Source organism: Coregonus lavaretus, assembly GCF_964263955.1.
Source record: "Coregonus lavaretus genome assembly, chromosome: 25".
Classification (NCBI taxonomy): Eukaryota; Metazoa; Chordata; class Actinopteri; order Salmoniformes; family Salmonidae; genus Coregonus; species Coregonus lavaretus.
This window is the reverse complement of record NC_140012.1, coordinates 9,213,638-9,228,275: the sequence shown is the minus strand read 5'-3', so window position 1 is coordinate 9,228,275 and position 14,638 is coordinate 9,213,638. Positions and strand designations below refer to the sequence as shown.

General features: G+C 48.2%; 1 protein-coding gene across 1 annotated transcript in view; it reads left to right on the top strand.

Moving 5' to 3' along the window:
* LOC311100725 (uncharacterized protein) overlaps positions 1-13,696 on the top strand; it is a 41,769-nt gene extending 28,073 nt beyond the window's left edge. Inside the window, exons 26-32 of the mRNA XM_084141685.1 lie at positions 5,776-5,945; positions 6,202-6,398; positions 6,604-6,718; positions 6,812-6,937; positions 7,242-7,424; positions 7,539-7,622; positions 7,756-13,696. Coding sequence (XP_083997811.1) covers positions 5,776-5,945; positions 6,202-6,398; positions 6,604-6,718; positions 6,812-6,937; positions 7,242-7,424; positions 7,539-7,622; positions 7,756-12,180 — 5,300 coding nt within the window. The 3' untranslated portion in view covers positions 12,181-13,696. The remainder of the gene's footprint in view (positions 1-5,775; positions 5,946-6,201; positions 6,399-6,603; positions 6,719-6,811; positions 6,938-7,241; positions 7,425-7,538; positions 7,623-7,755) is intronic.
* Positions 13,697-14,638: the final 942 nt, after the last annotated feature.

Sequence of the window (14,638 nt, the reverse complement as noted above, 5' to 3'; positions counted from 1 at the left end):
CCAGTCCTCTACGGTCCAATCCTTATGGTCTTTTGCAAACCTCAGCCTGGCTCTTCTTTGCTTCTCATTGATGAAGGGCTTTTTTCTCGCTTTGCACGACTTCAGCCCTGCCCCTAGGAGCCTGTTTTGAACCGTCCTCGCCGTGCACTTCACCCCAGCTGCCGTTTGCCATTCTTTTTGTAGGTCACTTGATGTCATCCTACGGTGGTTGAGGGACATTCGAATGAGTTGGCGGTCATCCTGGTCAGTAGAGAGTAGTTTTCGCCCTCTGCCGGTCTGTAGCTTTGTTGTCCCCAATGTCTGCTGCTTGAACTCATTGAAATTTAAGGATGGAAGCAACCTGACGCTCACCGTATCCCTCTGCCAGTAAAGCCAGAATTGGACCCTTCTTTTCCTCACTCAAAACTTTCCTTTTCAACTCTTTTGGCATGGTCAATAGTTATTTTTTGATTAATATGACATTTGAGGTACTATTAGCACAGTTTTTGCCATCCAGCTGGTCCTATTGCAGGAGGATAGTGATGACCACAGCAGTAGTTTTTATACTTTTCCTCGTTAAATAAGATTTGGTTCAGGTGATCACCTAATCTGTACCTAATTCAGTAGAATGAGGTGTGCCTGTGTTGGAATTCAACAGACACTGGAATGGAATGGCTGTCATACATGTAGAGATGCTGATTTTAAGAGAAATTTCCAGTGGTCTCTTAATTTTTCCCAGATCTGTGTGTGTGTGGGGAAAAAAAGTATTTAGTCAGCCACCAATTGTGCAAGTTCTCCCATTTAAAAAGATGAGAGAGGCCTGTAATTTTCATCATAGGTACACGTCAACTATGACAGACAAAATGATACTTTTTTTCTCCAGAAAATCACATTGTAGGATTTTTAATTAATTAATTTGCAAATTATGGTGGAAAATAAGTATTTGGTCACCTACAAACAAGCAAGATTTCTGGCTCTCACAGACCTGTAACTTCTTCTTTAAGAGGCTCCTCTGTCCTCCACTCGTTACCTGTATTAATGGCACCTGTTTGAAGTTGTTATCAGTATAAAAGACACCTGTCCACAACCTCAAACAGTCACACTCCAAACTCCACTATGGCCAAGACCAAAGAGCTGTCAAAGGACACCAGAAACAAAATTGTAGACCTGCACCAGGCTGGGAAGACTGAATCTGCAATAGGTAAGCAGCTTGGTTTGAAGAAATCAACTGTGGGAGCAATTATTAGGAAATGGAAGACATACAAGACCACTGATAATCTCCCTCGATCTGGGGCTCCACGTAAGATCTCACCCCGTGGGGTCAAAATGATCACAAGAACGGTGAGCAAAAATCCCAGAACCACACGGGGGGACCTAGTGAATGACCTGCAGAGAGCTGGGACCAAAGTAACAAAGCCTACCATCAGTAACACACTACGCCGCCAGGGACTCAAATCCTGCAGTGCAAGACGTGTCCCCCTGCTTAAGCCAGTACATGTCCAGGCCCGTCTGAAGTTTGCTAGAGTGCATTTGGATGATCCAGAAGAGGATTGGGAGAATGTCATATGGTCAGACTTTTTGGTAAAAACTCAACTCGTCGTGTTTGGAGGACAAAGAATGCTGAGTTGCATCCAAAGAACACCATACCTACTGTGAAGCATGGGGGTGGAAACATCATGCTTTGGGGCTGTTTTTCTGCAAAGGGACCAGGACGACTGATCCGTGTAAAGGAAAGAATGAATGGGGCCATGTATCGTGAGATTTTGAGTGAAAACCTCCTTCCATCAGCAAGGGCATTGAAGATGAAACGTGGCTGGGTCTTTCAGCATGACAATGATCCCAAACACACCGCCCGGGCAACGAAGGAGTGGCTTCGTAAGAAGCATTTCAAGGTCCTGGAGTGGCCTAGCCAGTCTCCAGATCTCAACCCCATAGAAAATCTTTGGAGGGAGTTGAAAGTCCGTGTTGCCCAGCGACAGCCCCAAAACATCACTGCTCTAGAGGAGATCTGCATGGAGGAATGGGCCAAAATACCAGCAACAGTGTGTGAAAACCTTGTGAAGACTTACAGAAAACGTTTGACCTGTGTCATTGCCAACAAAGGGTATATAACAAAGTATTGAGAAACTTTTGTTATTGACCAAATACTTATTTTCCACCATAATTTGCAAATAAATTCATTCGTCTCCTGAGTGGCGCAGTGGTCTAAGGCACTGCATCGCAGTGCTAACTGTGCCACTAGAGATCCTGGTTCGAATCCAGGCTCTGTCGCAGCCGGCCGCGACCGGGAGACTCATGGGCGGCGCACAATTGGCCCAGCGTCGTCCAGGGTAGGGGAGGGAATGGCCGGCAGGGATGTAGCTCAGTTGATAGAGCATGGCGTTTGCAACGCCAGGGTTGTGGGTTCGATTCCCACGGGGGGCCAGTATATATATACAAAAATATGTATTCACTAACTGTAAGTCGCTCTGGATAAGAGCGTCTGCTAAATGACGTAAAATGTAAATGTAAATAAAAAATCCTACAATGTGATTTTTTTGATTTTTTTTTCTCATTTTGTCTGTCATAGTTGACGTGTACCTATGATGAAAATTACAGGCCTCTCTCATATTTTTAAGTGGGAGAACTTGCACAATTGGTGGCTGACTAAATACTTTTTTTCCCCAGTGTGTGTGTGTGTGTATATATGTGTGTATATATGTGTGTGTGTGTGTGTGTGTGTGTGTGTGTGTGTGTGTATATATATATATATATATATATATATATATATATATATATATATATATACAAAATATTTTTGAGATTCTTCAAAGTAGCCACCCTTTGCCTTGATGACAGCTTTGCACACTCTTGGCATTCTCTCAACCAGCTTCATGAGGTAGTCACCTGGAATGCATTTCAATTAACAGGTGTGCCTTGTTAAAAGTTAATTTGTGGGATTTCTTTCCTCCTTAATGCGTTTGAGCCAATCCGTTGTGTTCTGACAAGGTAGAGTTGGTATACAGAAGATAGCCTTATTTGGTAAAAGATCAAGTCCATATTATGACAAGAACAGCTCAAATAAGCAAAGAGAAACGATAGTCCATCATTACTTTAAGACATGAAGGTCAGTCAATCTGGAACATTTCAAGAACTTTGAAAGTTTCTTCAAGTGCAGTCGCAAAAACCATCAAACGCTATGATGAAACTGGCTCTCATGAGGACCGCCACAGGAAAGGAAGACCCAGAGTTACCTCTGCTGCAGAGGATGAGTTCATTAGTTACCAGCCTCAGAAATTGCAGCCTAAATAAATGCTTCACAGAGTTCAAATAACAGACACATCTCAACATCAAATGTTCAGAGGAGACAGTGTGAATCAGACCTTCTTGGTCGAATTGCTGCAAAGAAACCACTACTAAAGGACACCAATAAGAAGAAGAGACTTGCTTGGGCCAAGAAACACGAGCAATGGTCATTAGACCGGTGGAAATCTGTCCTTTGGTCTGATGAGTCCAAATGTGAGATTTTTGGTTCCAACCGCTGTGTCTTTGTGAGACGCAGAGTAGGTGAACGGATTATCTCGTGAAGCATGGAGGAGGAGGAGGTGTGGGGGTGCTTTGCTGGTGACACTGTCAGTGATTTATTTAGAATTCAAGGCACAGTTATTCAGCATGGCTACCACAGCATTCTGCAGCGATACGCAATCCCATTTGGTTTGGACTATAATTTGTTTTTCAACAGGACAATGACCCAACACACCTCCAGGCTGTGTAAGGGGTATTTGACCAAGAAGGAGAGTGATGGCGTGCTGCATCAGATGACCTGGCCTCCACAATCACCCGACTTCAACCCAATTGAGATGGTTTGGGATGAGTTGGACCGCAGAGTGAAAGAAAAGCAGGCAACAAGTGCTCAGCATATGTGGGAACTCCTTCAAGACTGTTGGAAAAGCATTCCAGGTTAAGCTGGTTGAGAGAATGCCAAGAGTGTGCAAAGCTGTCATATTTGAAGAATCTTAAATATAAAATATATTTTGATTTGTTAACACTTTTTGGATTACTACATGATTCCATATGTGTTATTTCATAGTTTTGATGTCTTCACTATTATTCTACAATGTAGAAAATAGTAAAAATAAAGAAAAACCCTTGAATGAGTAGGCGTGTCCAAACTTTTGACTAGTACTAATATATATTTATATGACTTTTTGTCTTTTCTGGCATTTACGAATGTGTTTTTCGATGCGTAAAAATTCTATATTTTATTAAATAATTGTTTTCTATTTTTTGGGGACACCTAAAGGGGTCCTAAAATTCAAAATCAAATGGCTAAATGATCCATCTTAAAACAATTCCATATGTCAGCTTATAACAATAGGTGGGGCCGGTACATCCTGTATAAACACAAACTCACTTTCTTGACAACAAACATGGAGAACTTTGACGAAAGGCTGTCAGATCAAGTTAACAAATAAAAAAGGTCTTTATGATACCTCGTGTAGAGATTTCCAAGACAGGAAAATGAGTTTGAACTTCTGGAAAGAGATCGGGGAGATAATGTGGATAGACGCGGGAAAAGGTCAATGGAATGCAGACAGTGGGGTAGAAGGACGTTGGATTGGCGCACATTCAACAAATCTGATCTAACAAAGTGTTTATTTGTTAAGTCTGTCATGATGATTGATGTATTGTAACAAGCCCACAATGTGGTTACTAAAATCTGATTTGGATATACACTGGGAAAAATCTAAATGTTAAGTGTTGGTCCCATGTTTCATGAGCTGAAATAAAAAAAATCCCAGAAATTTTCCATATGCACAAAAAGCGTATTTCTCTCAAATTTTGTGCACAAATTAGTTTTTATATCCCTGTGAGTGAGCATTTTCTCCTTTGCCAAGATAATTCATCCACCTGACAGGTGTGGCATATCAAGAAGCTAATTAAACAGCATGATCACCCATGCCTGCACCCCAGCCCAGTCATGTAAAATCCATAGATTAGGGCCTAATGACTGATTTCCTTATATGAACTGTAACTCAGTAAAATCTTTGAAATTGTTGCATGTTGAGTTTATTTTTGTTCAGTATATTTGACTGTTTTTGCTGCATAACATTTAAAGATGTGCTCTCTGTAGCTCAGCTGGTAGAGCACGGCACTTGTAACGCCAAGGTAGTGGGTTCGATCCCCGGGACCACCCATACACACAAAAAAAAAATGTATGCACGCATGACTGTAAGTCGCTTTGGATAAAAGCGTCTGCTAAATGGCATATTATTATTATTATTATTATTATAAAGTTGTTAGAACTGAATCACTACGAGTGGTGCGGTGCAGACACATTTATCGGATGCGTACGACAGCTCGCTGAATCGCAAGATATATATGAATGCTCTGACTTCTGCGGCGGCCGCATTGCAGTAAATGTGGTCCGGCCATTGCAGACATCGGATTGACCATGCAGAGTCTTTTAGGAAACTTGTCTTGTTTTCGCTTGGCATTCGTCGAGGAATTTGAACTCTGACACCTCCATCAGTTTGGCTGTGTGTTTGCACACACCATGACACGGAAAGCCACTGTGTTAAGTAGAAGTGCTGTTACTTCAGTGATTGATACGGTGATGAGTCGAAATGGGATACAGTCTGTCTCTGAGTTCACTGCGTCAGGCTCAGGTTCTGTGTCTCTGGGTTCAGTACCCCAGAGCATCGTGTCTTTCAGTTGAAGACATTGAGGCATTTGTCTGAGAAGGGGCCCCAAAAAAGTAAAAGTGCTTTTAACTCAATACAGCCTTTGAACGATAACACTCTGTGGTGTGTGCAGGTAAGCTGCAGACGCTCCACACTCTGCTGCGACGGCTGAAGGAGGGCCAACACCGTGTGCTCATTTTCACCCAGATGACCCGCATGCTGGACGTGCTGGAGCAGTTCCTTGGCTACCACGGGCACATCTACCTCCGCCTGGACGGCAGCACCCGCGTCGAGCAGAGACAGGTGAGTGGCTCCTGAGCTCTATGGGATTCTACTGTTGTGTTGGACTTCAGCAACTCAATTAGTTGGGGTCAATTCCATTTCAATTCAAATTCTTTTGGACAAGGAATTTTACGGCTCTTTTGGTTTCTTGAGTTGAATGGAATTGACGCGGAGTTCAATACTGTGCTGAAACTGCTGAAGGATGCTGACTGTTGGTTGAAAACAAAAAACATTTGGTTTCTCCTGTGTCCGTTATACATCTTTCTCTCCCTCTCAGTCCCTGATGGATCGCTTCAACGCGGACCGCCGCATCTTCTGCTTCATCCTGTCCACACGTAGCGGCGGCGTGGGGGTGAACCTGACGGGCGCCGACACGGTGGTGTTCTACGACAGTGACTGGAACCCCACCATGGACGCCCAGGCCCAGGACCGCTGCCACCGCATCGGACAGACCCGCGACGTCCACATCTACAGGTACACAGTGAAACCATCCCCTGCCTCTTTCTTAGACTGTAAAACCAATCTGACATTACTTCCCTCTAAGGCACATCATCTCAGGACTATGGTAGTTGTTTAGTTTCCTCTAGATTTTACACAAAGTCTCCAGAAGCAGCATGGCAGTCCACATACTTCGACTCTGAAGATATGACAATGTGTTGAACACTCTTCCCCCTTCCAGGCTGATCAGTGAGCGCACGGTGGAGGAAAACATCCTGAAGAAGGCCAACCAGAAGAGGATGCTGGGAGACATGGCCATCGAAGGAGGCAACTTCACCACCGCTTTCTTCAAACAGGTACGTCTCCACTGATACAACTCTTTGACGTCGTCCATTCACTCTGAATTGAGGGCAATTCAAAACGAACTACGCTCCTCTCTCTCCTCTCAGCAAACCATCAGGGAACTATTTGAAGTTACGGAGGGGGAGAAGAAGGAGGTGACCGTAGAGCTCTCTGTGCCCCAGCCTGAGGAAGAGGAGACGGGCAACAAACAGAGCACCACCATCCTGGAGCAGGTCAGTCACAACCAACACACTAGCAATAACAGGATGTATAGGAGGTTTACTGGGGTGTTCAGAGCAGGTGTCTCTCAGACCATAGGTGCCTGTTTATACCACAACAAACAGCAGCAGGAGTCTGGAAGAGACCCAGAGACTAGCAGTGTTTGGACCAGCACTGACTCCATACAAATAAGCTTTAAATATATAATGAATAAACTTGATTATTAGAGGTCCAATGATTGTGTTATTTAAGTCAGCAAAACATCAATCTTACTCCAGGTAGTACTGTTCCCATAAACTAATTTTCTCTCTGCCACAGGCCCTGTGTCGTGCTGAGGATGAGGAGGACATAGTGGCCGCTTCCCAAGCCAAAGCAGAGCAGGTAGCTGAACTGGCAGAGTTCAACGAGGCCATCCCATTGGACGAGGCTGGTGAAGGGAGGGACCAGGAAGAGGAGGAGCTCTCCAAGGCTGAGCAGGAGATAGCGGCTCTTGTGGAGCAGGTGATTGTTGCTCAATATCCCTGTTTTTGGCCTATCCCATCTGTTATTTGACGATGTGGAGCACATTTAGCTTTTTGCAAATCTGACCGCCTATCTGTTTCCCCCATATCTCAGCTAACTCCTATAGAACGCTATGCTATGAACTTCCTGGAGGCTTCACTGGAGGATGTGTGTAAGGAGGAATTAAAGCAAGCCGAGGTAAGTTTGCTATTTCTCAGTGCATTTAGGAGAGCTTGACGTGTGTCCATGTTTAATTGGTTCACCCTATTAGAGACCTGAGTTAAAATAAAAAGCATTAACAACTGCCCATCTCTCTGCTCTGTGTTTACAGGAGCAGGTGGAGGCTGCCAGGAAGGGGCTGGACCAGGCAAAGGAGGAGGGCCTGAAGCTGCAAGCAGGCTCCTCAGACAACGACGAAGAGGACTTCTCATCACAGCCAGCAGAGGAGTCCTCGACGCCCGGGTCCGGCCGCCGCCCACGCAAACACAAAGAGAAAGGCGCCCCCTCCACCAGGACCAGTGGCAGGCTCCGAGGGACCACGGCCTCCCCACCGCCCACTTCGCCAGATTCCGACACCCCAACCCCCACCAACAGAGAAGTGCCTGAAAGACTCCGCTCTGCTCTGAGAGGACGAGGGGGGACCAAAGACACCATCACCCCGGCCCGCACAGAGCACCCCAGGGCCCACACCACCCCAGCAAGGCTCGAGGAATCTGCCAAACCTGCAGCGACAACCCCGGCCTCTCCTTCTAGAGACTCCAGCCTCAAATCCGTGTCGGCAGCGCCACCTCTCCGGACCCAGTCCCACTCCAGCTCAGTGCCTTCCACTGCCACCAGTCCTCCAGCTGAGAAACCACTGACACTACCAGGGGAGTTAGACACCAAGTCACCCAGGAGGGAGCAGGGAGTGTGTGTCTCCTCGTGTCCGGTGGACCACCAGTCATACTCTGCCCAGGCCAGGGATTATGACAGCAAGTCCCTATCTCCCCCCTCGGTGTGCTCTCTCTCCCGGTCGCCACGCAAGCGCCAGTCAGCCGACGGGGAGGTCCTGCTAGGCCTTCCGGAACATTCCCCGTCGGCCAAGGTCCTGCGGAGGCTCCCTGGTCGCCTGGTTACAGTGGTGGAGGACAAGGAGCCCAGGAAGAGGAGGAGAGGCAGCGGAACGGGAGGAGGCTCATCAGAGGAGACGGAGCACGCAGAGTCGGGCCGAGGCTCAGACGAGCCAAGCAGAGATGCTACACCCCAGACCCCTGACAAAATCAACCAGACCCCTAAAGAGAAAGGGACTGCCTCAAAATACTCCTCAAAGACCACCAACCTCCCAGAGGACCAAGAATCCCCTTCAAGACACACCCATCCTGCCAGAAGCTACCCCCCTTACTCCCCACCCTACCACTCCCCTGACATGCCGGTGCTGAGGAACCTGCCAGTGCGGCGGCGGCTTGAGAGTGAGTCTCGCGTGGCGGCCCAGTTAGGAGAGCAGGGGCTGGGCCGAGGGAGGGGAGGGAACTACCACAGGAAAATGGACACTCAGCCAGGAAAAGAAGGCAATGCGTCCTCAGGCACTAATGTTTCTAACTCGACCACACCGTTGAAACGAAAGAGGGGCCGACCCCCCAAGACTCCCCTCAGGGTGGCGGAACCCCAGCCAGAGCATGTATCCCCTCCCCACCCTACCTCACCAATTGAGGAGGGGAGCCCACCCCTCTCCCCAAAACGCAAGAGAGGTCGTCCCCGCAAGGACTCGACTACTGTAACGGATGCTGTGGGTGCAGTGCAGAACTCAAACGCCCCCACTGCCAGCACCACCAGCCAAGCTGGTTCCCTGTCTGACACTGCTGCTGTTGACACAGAGCCACTACCCCTGTCTGCCCCCACTAAGCCTCAAACTGTGGCCTCCTCTGCTGTCTGCACCAGCCAAGCCTCTCCGTCTACCAAAGCTGAGGACTCCACCGCAACATTAAAAGCAGACACTAAGACTGAGGTCCCTATCACAACCCTAACTGCTATCCTTGCGCCAAGCCCAGCTCAAGTCCTTACCACAACTGCTATTCCTGCACCAAGCCGAACTCAAGTTCCCACCTCAATTCCAATCTCTGTCTCCACCTCAAGCGATGTCCCTGTCTCCACCTCAAGCGATGTCCCTGTCTCAAGCTCACCCACCATTTCCACCTCTGTTCCAATTGCAATCCCCTCCACAAGCTCACCCACAGTCCCCACCTTAAACTCAACCTCTGTTCCTGCCGCAAGTTCACCCACAGTTTCCACCCCAAGCTCACACACAGTATCCACATCGAGGATGACCTTTGGTCCTGCCTCAAGGTCAACCTCTGGTCCCATTCGAATTCCAACCGCAGTCCTCACCTCAACCCTGGCCCAATTCCTCACTTCAAGACCTAGAGTCGCCACTTCACCGCCAGTCTCCACTTCTCCATCAATCTCCACAACAACTACCACACAAATCTTCACCCCTACCCACAACAAGATTTCCACTCTTCCCCTCGCCCAAATCACTATCCCTACTCCAGCTCGAGCCCAAATCCCCAAAATGTCCACCTCAGCCTCTACTCCAACCAGCACCCCCACACCAACAGTCACAAATGTCAAACCAACCCCTACTCCGGTCCCTACCACAATTGTCACAACCCATCTACCAACACTTAGTAAACCAACCACAACCTCAATCGCCGATCTGACCACAATTTCCACACCAGCCCCACCCAGAATTGTCACCACCGTTACACCAGCCCCAACCACAGCCATCACAGCATCTCCTGCCACAACCTCCATACCAACTTCTACCAAAATCACCACCACAACCCCCACACAAGGCCCTACACCAACCATCACATCAACTGCTACACCAGACCCTACCACAACTGTCACAACCGTCAAACCAACCCACACACCAGTCCCTACCACGATCAACACAACCTCTGCTCCAATTCCCAACACCATCCCCACAGCAGCCCCAACCAGAACTGTCACCACTGTTGCTGCAGCTACTACCACAACACCAACCTCCACCCCTTCCCAAGTACCCAACTCCACCACCACCAAAATCAACACACAGATATCCCCCCCAATCCCCACTCCAAGTTCAACACAAGTACTCCCCCTGGCCCAAATTCCTATTACATCCAGCATCTCTACTGCTGTAGCTGCCACTGAGAACCAGGCTTTGGAGCCTGCTCCAGTGGAGACTGCCCATAACAGAGATTCAGAGAAGATAACAGACATGGAGGTAGACACCCAGGAGGCTAAAGAGGACAAAAAGACTAAAGAGATTAGTGACTCTCCACTGAAAAATAGGAAAGTGGAGAATTCTCATGAAGCCAAAGACACTGTCTCTCCCACTCCCTCGCTTGCTGACCCAGAGGCCCCAGTGGCTCCTCGGCCAGAAGAAACAGATAAACAGAAGGTAGAGGAGAGCGTCGGAGATGACAGAGCCGCCAGCAAGAAGAGGCCTCTCAGTCGCCAGAGCAGTCAGGAGTCTGTGCGCTCCTCCTCTCCCTCCTCTGTGTGTTCCACATCCACTCCCACACGGTCAGCCCAACACAAGAAGGGTGCAGAGAAGAGGGCACATGCCAAGAGGATGCGAGGGGAGGTTTGCTCTGACCCAGAAAAGGGAGAGGTGAAGACAGAGGAAGATTTCACCAACACTACACAGAGGAAGCAGTCCAGGTCCTCCTCTTCAGACTCTGACACCTCTGAAACCAGGAAGGAGTGCCTCCTCACCCGCTCAGCCCAGAGCCGACAGGAGACCGAGGGGGATGGAGAGAGCAACGGGCGGATTGGAAGACCCGCCAGGAGCTCTGAACGTGTGGGCAGGACTGTGTCCAACAACACCAGTACTGGGGAGTCTGGCAGCCAGACATCCTCTGTGAGAGTCACCCGGAAATCGTCTGTTCCTCAGCCCACCCCAGAGAGAGAACCCCAGCCCAACAGTGTGCCCTCTAGCCCTACCCAGCCAGAGGTCCTAGGGAAGAGGTGTTCCGCCCTGAATGCTGCAGCCAAACTCCTTGCCATGCGAGGCAGGATCGACACCCCTGGCAGCAGGAAAGACCCTGCGGCTAAGACTAGTGGGCAGAATGCCACTTCTCCTGCTTCCTCTGACAAGAACCAGAAGTCCAAATCTAAAAGTGCACCAGCCACTCCGCAAACCAACTGCATCAACAAAGTAGGAAGCAGCAAGACCACAACCCCCACCCAGTCAAGCCACACCGCCGCACGCTCCACCCGCCAGTGCCCTGGTGCCCTCGTCCCAGCCCTGGAGACGAACAACAAGAGGGGGAGCAAAAAGAAGGAGAAGGAAAAGAAGAAGCCCTCAGAGGGAAAGGAGGAGGGTGAGCGGGAGACGCGCTCGTCCAGGGGCCACAGTGCATGCAGCAGCACGAGTAGCGATGGTGGCGGTAGCAGCCAGAGCAGCAGCAATAGCCTCAGCTCCCAGAGCACCGGGCCCAGGCGCAACCTCTCACGAGCACCCTCCTCCGGCAGCGAACGTGAACGCAGCACCGAGAGGGGCAGGAGGCGCAGCCACAGGAAGGAAGGAGAGGGCCGGGGGAGGGAGACCCGGAAGGAAAGAAAGGAGAGGCACGCCCAGAAGCGGGAGAGGCTCTCCCAGGAAGGGAACGCCGGCTCGGGAGAGGGCACCCCGGACAGGGTGCTGCGCAGCGTGGCGGCTATGGCAGCGGCTCAGGCCCGCACACCGGCCGCTAACACCCGCTCCTCCTCTGCCCAACACAACAAGACATGATGGGAGGACTAGAGATAAAAATAAAAAAAGCAGCGAGAAGGAGTGAGGGTTTCTGAGTGGAATAATAGAGGGGTAGGTGGTAAGAGGGGAAATGACCTCTAAAGCTGCTGCTTTGTCTACACTGACAGAGACCAGAGCAGAACTATGAGTGTTGTGCAGGTCAGTGACCTCTCTCCCTCTTGGGCCCTCTCGCCCCACCCCACATTAAAGCTGGTCTCTCCAGTTCAGCCATCATCCACTGGGGAAAGGCTCAGGGATGCCAGACTGTTTGCAGAGAGAAAGGTGGCACCATGGTAGTGCCATTCCAGAGGTGTCAATTCATACGGACAGTGGCTTGACTGCACACCGGGGTCTTTGGTGCGAGTGAGTAAATTGTTAGTTCACACTATGTACTGTAAAACATTTCAAAAGACTGGAATACTAAGAGATGGATGTGTCCGAGAGAGGTTTAAATTGTGCCCTATATATAGAGTTTATTCGCTGCCAGGGTTATCGAATCAAAATAAGCTTTTGAGTGACAGTTGTATCGTAAGTTGAAGGTTTTAGACAGTTGGGTTCTGGACATTTTGTCAGCTCCTTCTGTTTGGTTCTAGTCGGTTGATAAATTATGGATATTTTATGGTTTCTTCCAGGGAATTAGGAAGAGAGCAGATCAGTAAATGTGATCTTTGCTGGAGTTAGTCTTTGCTTGGGCCTCCCTATCTTGTAATTTTCTGCCCATCTTTTTAAATCCAGCCTGCATTTTTCATTTGCACATCAGACATGTTGTCCTCAGCTTAATTTGAGTGCATCTTTGTGTAGTATTTTTTTTGTGTGCATACATTTCAATCAAAATACTACTATGTTCCTGGTACCTCACACAATGCATCTCTCAAGCTCTAAATATGTCTGTCTCTCTTGAGCTTATGTATCTTGAAGATAGTACTTATTGCTTACTGGCAATGCAGAAACAGGAGCAGAACCTTATTTAATTCTCCTCACCTTTCCAAAGTCAGTCAGACATTATGGTCAACGTCATGAAGTTTATACTAAAAGGGTATTGAATCCATGTGAATAAAATAATTAGTGCCTATTAGGCCGAGCTGGTGGACGGAGATCCCAGTTTGCCTTGTAAAGTACATGACGTTGGGGTGTGGAACTTACCGAGTAAAAAAAAAAAAAAAAAAAAACTTTCTGTAAATCACAAGTGAAGCACCCTATGCATCAGTGCTACCAAATTCTATATCATTCTTTTTTACTGTCGTCATTTCTTCATTGCTCCTCTTTCATGTAAGTACTTGGACAAAACATGTGAATAAAACACTGGTACAGTTCCAGATGGCTCTATATATTGTCAATTTACTTTAAGCTATTTTTGGGCAGGGTGCTGTTTGAGTGAATGGGTGGGTGGAATATGGTCTTATTTTATTATCTTGATGTCTTTCATTTGTTACATTCCTCTGTTTCCTTGTAATTCCACATCATTTTACTTGAAAGATTAAAAGACAATGAGTTGAATAAAAAGACCAAAAAATGATTGGGTGTTTGGATGTCTTGCTTACCTTAATTTAATCCACTGATTAATTCATGGAAAACAGCATCTGCTAAATGACTAAAGTGTAAATGTGTTTGTGCATGGCACACATCTCAGTAGGTGCCATGCAGGATTCATGAAATGTATATTGCTGGTTGGAATGTAGGCATATGGGGCAAATGTATACTGAACAAAAATAAACAACCTGCAAAGGAAATCAGTCAATTGAAATAAATTCATTAGGCCCTAATTTATGGATTTCACATGACTGGGCAGGGGTGCAGCCACGGGTGGTTGAATGAGTTTTCTCCACACAAGGGCTTCCCCCCCCCCCCCCAGGTGAAGAAGCAGGATGTGCCGGTCCTGGGCTGGCGTGGTTACACGTGGTCTACGGTTGTGAGGCCAGTTGGACGTACTGCCAAATTCTCACAAAACAACGTTTGAGGCAGCTTAGGGTAGAGAAGTGAACATTCAATGCTCTGGTGGACATTCCTGCAGTCAGCATGACAATTGCACGCTCCCTCAAAACTAGAGACATCTGTGGCATTGTGTTGTGACCTTTTAATGGCCCCGGGACAAGGTGCACCTGTGTATGAACTCCTGAGTGGCGCAAGGCACTGCATCGCAGTGCTAACTGTGCCACTAGAGATCCTGGTTCGAATCCAGGCTCTGTCGCAGCCGGCCGCGACCGGGAGACTCATGGGCGGCGCACAATTGGCCCAGCGTCGTCCAGGGTAGGGGAGGGAATGGCCGGCAGGGATGTAGCTCAGTTGATAGAGCATGGTGTTTGCAACGCCAGGGTTGTGGGTTCGATTCCCACGGGGGGCCAGTATAAAAAAAATATATGTATTCACTAACTGTAAGTCGCTCTGGATAAGAGTGTCTGCTAAAATGACTAAAATGTAATGATCATGCTGTTTAATTAGCTTCTTCATTATGCCCACC